At 41.5% G+C, this 6,000-nt stretch overlaps 1 protein-coding gene across 1 annotated transcript in view; it reads left to right on the top strand.

The window, feature by feature from the left end:
- Positions 1 to 4,447: 4,447 nt before the first annotated feature.
- PPT1 (palmitoyl-protein thioesterase 1) overlaps positions 4,448 to 6,000 on the top strand; it is a 31,198-nt gene continuing 29,645 nt past the window's right edge. The window contains exon 1 of the mRNA XM_002750651.7: positions 4,448 to 4,587. Within this exon, the coding sequence (XP_002750697.2) occupies positions 4,464 to 4,587 (124 nt within the window). The 5' untranslated portion in view covers positions 4,448 to 4,463. The remainder of the gene's footprint in view (positions 4,588 to 6,000) is intronic.

The raw sequence follows: 6,000 nt of genomic DNA, 5'->3' as shown, positions 1-6,000 counted from the left end.
GATTTTTATGCTTGTCTGAAGGAGGGGAGAGGGCTGCTGCTATACAGCCTTAGTTAGAATATCTAAGTTCTGCAATCACTTCTGAGATTTTGTTAAGTGTCTATTCCAAAGTTCACTCTGCTAGTGGGTGATGTATCCCACTTCCATGGAAAAGACAGCTTCACTTCTTGGAACCTCCCTCAGTTCAGTATGTTTTGAGTTGGTCTATTCCATACTTTCCACTTTGTTTTTCTCCACAGTAGCCATTTTCACCTTTCCAGAGAAAGGATGGGAAAGAGAAGGAAACCGTTCAAGTTTATTCTCTCTTGCAATGTATGTGTATATGTTTGTGTTAATTGTCAGGATTTTGTGGATCTAATTGTATGAGTTTTGGTGGAATGAAGGTAAGACTGGAAACCTTGATATGCTCTAGCCCAAAATCTTCTATTTATTTCCTTGACCACTACTTATTGACATTTAAGATACTGACCCTTTGTTTGCTGTGGATAAAATTTTAACTTTTAAAATTTTCCTAGATATTGGTCAAAAGAGTGTCCGTGAGATAGCTTTATTCAATTTTCTTAACCTAGAAGTCTAACAATTTTTAATGTGTATATTTTCATTTTTATTATAAAAGTTGTATATCTGCTGTAAAATTTCAAACCATACACAAGTATATAAAGTAAAAGTGAAAGTTCCTTGTAATATGGCCCTCAAGAATATTATTTTTAACAGTCTCCAGATCTTTTTACCTATTTATTTTTTCTTTTTTCTTGGCAAAGCTTTGACTTTTCAGTGATAATTTAGAAATATATAAATACATAGATGTCTTTTTAAAAAAAGAACAGCTTTATTGAAGTATATTCCACATGCCATAAAATTAACTCATTTTATGTATACAAATCAATGATTTTTAGTGAATTTATAGAGTTGTACAGCCATCATATATGTATATACATAAATACAGTTATTTTTGTAGGCCCTATTTAACTTACTCTCCCAGTTCTAAAATGTACTTACCTGCTTACCTATGCCCACATCATGCCAACATGACTAGAAGGTGGCTTTCTAGAACTCTTGGGTAGTTCTGTTCCTGCCAACTAAGCTACTTGTCTACTAAATGCCTTTGGGCTTATTTTATTTCTTTATTAATATATCAGTGATATTTGCTATCATAATTTAGTTACATTTTGGAAAACATGAAATACAAGCATAAAGATAAAAGAGATGTTTCTGTGAAAACTAAATTGAATGCATTGGAAAGGCTTGTTAAAGGCAAGTTGCTAAAAATTCATTAAAATAACTCAGGTCAGAAATCTGAAAGTGGAAATTCTTCCATCTAGAGTAATTTCATGTCCAAACACTGTGGTTCACACCTGTAATCTCAGCACTTCGAGAGGCTGAGGCAGGAGGAGGCTTTGATCCCAGGAGTTCCAGGCTGCAGTCAGCTATGATTGTGTCACTGTACTCCAACTTGGGCAATAGAGCAAGACTTTGTCACAAAAAGAAAGAATTTTGTTATCATAGCACTATTCGTAATAGCAAAGACATGGAATCAATCTAAGTGCCCATCAACAGTAGACCGGATAAAGAAAATGTGGTAGGTATACACCATGGAATACTACACAGCCCTAAAAACGAATAAGATAATGTCCTTTGTAGCAACATAAATGGAGCTGGAGGCCGTTATCCTAAGCAAACTTACACAGGAACAGAAAACCAAATACCAGATGTTCTCACTTATAAGTGGGAGCTAAACATTGAGTACACATGGACACAACGAAGGGAACAGACACTGGGGTTTATCTGAGGGTGGAAGTGGGAGGAGGGAGAGGATTGAAAAGCTACCTATTGGTTACTATGTTCTTTATGCCAGTGACAAGATTAAATGTATGCCCAACCTCCTTGACACACAATTTACCTATATAGCATGCCTGCATATGTGACCACGAACTGAAAATAAAAGTTAAAAATAAAAAAGATTTTTGGCCTGGTGCGGTGGCTCATGCTTGTAATCCTAGCACTTTGGGAGTCCGAGGCGGGCAGATTGCTTGAGCTCAGGAGTTTGAGACCTGCTTGGTCAACATGGTGAAACCCTGTCTCTACTAAAAATACAAAAAACTAGCCGGGCGTGGTGGTGCATGCCTGTAATCCCAGCTACTATGGAGGCTGAGGTGCGAGAATTGCTTGAACCCAGGAGGCAGAGTTTGCAGTGAGTCAAGATCATGCCACTGCACTCCAGCCAGGATGACAGAGCAAGATTCTGTCACAAAAAAAAAAAAAAAAAAAAAAAGAGGAAGAATTTTGCATTCAGATTGCTTCACAAGTGTCTTTCAGTTATTGTTCCACTTTAAAGAAACCTTTAAAGAAATTGTAAATAGTTCATTAAAGGCAGGAAACTTCATTCAGAGGGCTATATTCACAGAAAAATCCCAAAGCTACTTCAAAAGATTGGTGAAAAAATTTACATTTGTAAGTCTTAAATTAAAAGAAGATGCTTATACAATAAGCTTATTTTTCTTAAAACAAAACTGTATTCTGCATCATATAATGCTTTATGATTCTGTTTTTTTTTTTTTTTTTTTTTTTTTTTGAGACAGTAGAGTTTTGCTTTTGTTGCCCAGTGGCTCCATCTTGGCTTACTGCAACCTTTGCCTTCTGGGTTCAAGTGATTCTCCTGCCTCGGCCTCCTCAGCTGGAATTACAGGTGCCCACCACCACACCCAGCTAATTTTCTGTATTTTTAGTACAGATGTGGTTCTATCATGTTGGCCAGGCTGGTCTTGAACTCCTGACCTCAGGTGATCTACCCACCTGGGCCTCCCAACCCAATTCTGCATTTTAATAGACTTTTCAACTAACAACTAACCACTAGTCCCAACAGCATCGAATAGAAGGGTTTCGCATGGGTGTGTAATCAACTTTTCTTTTACAATATATTAAGGACATTTTTCATGTCACTTTTTGTAAATTTCCCTCATTTTTGTTTGTTGAGAGAGACAGGGTTCATTCTGTTGCCCAGTGGGTAGTGCAGTGGAGAGCTCATAGCTTAATGTAGCCTCGAACTCTTGCACTCAAGTGATACTCCCACCTTGGCCTCCCCAGTAGCTAGGACTACGGGCACATACCACCACGCCTGGCTAATTAAAAAAAAATCTTTTTTTTTTTTTTTTTTAGAGATGGGATCTCACTATGTTGTCCAGACTGTACTCACTTTTTTTCTTTTTTTTTTTTTGAGATGTAGTTTCACTCTTGTCAGCCAGGCTGGAGTGCAATGGCATGATCTCAGCTCACTGCAACCTCTACCTCCTGGTTCAAGTGATTCTCCTGCCTCAGCCTCCCGAGAAGCTGGGATTACAGGCATGCACCACCATGCCCAGCTAATTTTTGTATTTTTAGTAGAGATTGGGTTTCTCCATGTTAATAAGGCTGGTCTCAAACTCCCAACCTCAGGTAATCCACCCACCTCAGCCTCTCAAAAGTGCTGGGATTACAGGCGTGAGCCACTGTGCCCTGCCCTGTACTCACTTTTTATAAAACTGGCCTCATATTATTCCACTGTATAGTGGATACCCTCTAATTTCTTTACAAATTCCCTATTTAAACCATTTTTTAAAATGTTTTGTCGAAAAAAACGAGCAGGGAACTGAGATTATGAAGGTGGATTGAGAGATGAATCTGGCAATAGAGCATAAAATGGATAGGAGAGAATGGAAAAAGGGAAATTGTTGATGAGAGACTCTTGAAATAATCCAGCTGAGATCAGACCAGGAAGTGGTCATGGGTTTTTCCCTCACTCTTATGCATCCAACGTATGCTTTCCGTCCGTTTTGAAGTCCCGACATTTCTAGAAAATGCAGTTATCTTTCTCTTGTCTACTTTAGCTCATCTCAGTCCTTCTGAATTTCATCTTTGCTTGTTGAAATCCTACCTTTCCTTGAAGATCCTGAACAAACCCCACACCCTGCCATGATTGGTCCTGGCTGGAACTTGTCCCTCCTTCCTTTCTTCCTCCCACACAGCATGTTTCTTCCAGAGCACTACAGGGCAGTGGTGAAGAGCAACGATTTTGGATCCACCAATGTGCTATCTCTGTGACCTTGGGCACCTTAGTCAGTGGTAGTTCTCAGTGCCTTAGTGTCCTCACCTGTCAGAGGGGGAGAAGTGCATACAGCGTTGTTATGAGGATTGAATCAGTTAAAAGTTGTAAGAACAGTGCCCGATAGCATCTGATCAGCTCTGAGAAAATGTTAGCAATTGTTTTGATTCACCGCGGAGGGCGGTCTACGAGAGCGCAGAGCCCCACTCAGCCAGCGGGGCCCGGGGCGGGGGGGGACCTGCCGCACAGAAAGCTCCAGGGCAGGGATGCGTAGGGGACGCGTAGGGGATGCGCAGAATGCGGTCAGCATCCGCCGTGGCCACGCCCAGGCGCGCAGAGCGCTGTTCCAGGAGTCTCGGGCTCGCGGTCATGTGACACAGTGAAGATGGCGTCGCCCGGCCGCCTGTGGCTCTTGGCTGTCGCTGTCCTGCCATGGACCTGCGCTGCGTGGGTGTTGCAGCATCTGGACCCGCCGGCGCCGCTGCCGTTGGTGATCTGGCATGGGATGGGTGAGTGAGTGAGAAGTTTGAAAGGGTTTGGCGACTCTCTCTCCTCCTAGCCTGGGTTCGCATCTGCAAAATGCGGGTGTGGAGGACGAGGACCTGGACCCACAGCACGAGGCAGGCACGACGTTTTAGGATTTGAAGGGCTACTTTGCGTTGGAAAGAAAGAAGGGGAAGGAGCCGTCCTTTGTCGAGCTCTTAGAGAGTGCCTCGCGCGGCTTTGAGGTTTTACATGCTGTCCTTGATTAATTTTCACAGTAGTGGTGTCAGGATGTCGCATCTTGCACTTGGTCAGGCTAGGTGAGCTGCGGCTGGCTACATGACTGGTGCATCTACCCTTTTATTTATTACTTCACACACCGAACAGAGATTTGTTAGGTACCTACATTTTATTTACAAGTTGAGTGTCCCGTACCTGAAATGCTGGGGACTGGAAGTATATCAGATTTTTAAAAAATATTTGCATATATACAAGATATCTTGGGGGTGGGATATATCATGTTACATCCAGTGTAAACGTGAAATTCTTTTATTTTTTATATACACCTTATACTCAGAGTTGGAAGGTAATTTTATGCGGTATTTAAAGTAATCTTGTGCAACCCATCACATGAGGTCGGGTGTGGAATTTTCCACTTGTGGCATCATGTCTGGGCAGAAAAACTTTCAGATTTTGCATTCGCATTTTCAGATTGGGATGCTTTAAACTCATTTAACATAGTTATTAGAGTACCTACTAGGTGCTGAGGATACAGTAATGAACTAAACAGACTAAATTCTTTGTTCTTTAGGAACCCACTCTCCAGTGATAGAAGCAGATTATAAAGAAATGAAGAAGTAAAATGTAGTATATCAAATGATGATAGCGCAATGGACAAAAATATAGCAGGGTTTAGGATAAAGACTGGAGGTGAGGGCTTACACTTTTATAGAGTAAAGTTGGGAAAGAATTCACTGAGAAAGTGACATCCGAGTATACACCTGAGGTGGATGAGGACAGTTGCCACTTGGCTATCTGGTAGGAGGAACAGTAAATGGAAAAGCCCTGATGTGGAAGTATATCTGGTGTGTTTAAGGAACTGCATTCAGATCAGTAAGGCTGGAAATGAGTGAGTAAGGGGCAGAAGTTAGTTTAGGTTGGAGGGGAGGGGCAGGTACAGATGTTATTGGCCGTAGTAAGACTACTGCAAGGACTTTGGCTAGAGTGTCATGGGGAACTTTTTGAGCATGAGTGACATGATCTGATGCATTTTTAAAGATTCACTTTAGTTACTGTATTGAGAATAGATCGTAGGGAGTCATGCGTAGTCACAGGGAGACACGTTAGGTAACTATTGCAATAATTTTTTTTTTTTTGAGACAGGGTCTGTTGCCCGGGCTGGAGTGCAGTGGCACGATCTTGGCTCACTGCAACCTCCA

Source organism: Callithrix jacchus, chromosome 7 (genome assembly GCF_049354715.1).
Source record: "Callithrix jacchus isolate 240 chromosome 7, calJac240_pri, whole genome shotgun sequence".
In the NCBI taxonomy this organism is placed as follows: Eukaryota; Metazoa; Chordata; class Mammalia; order Primates; family Cebidae; genus Callithrix; species Callithrix jacchus.
Note: the sequence above shows the minus strand (reverse complement) of the source record. Positions and strands in the feature narration are given on the sequence as shown.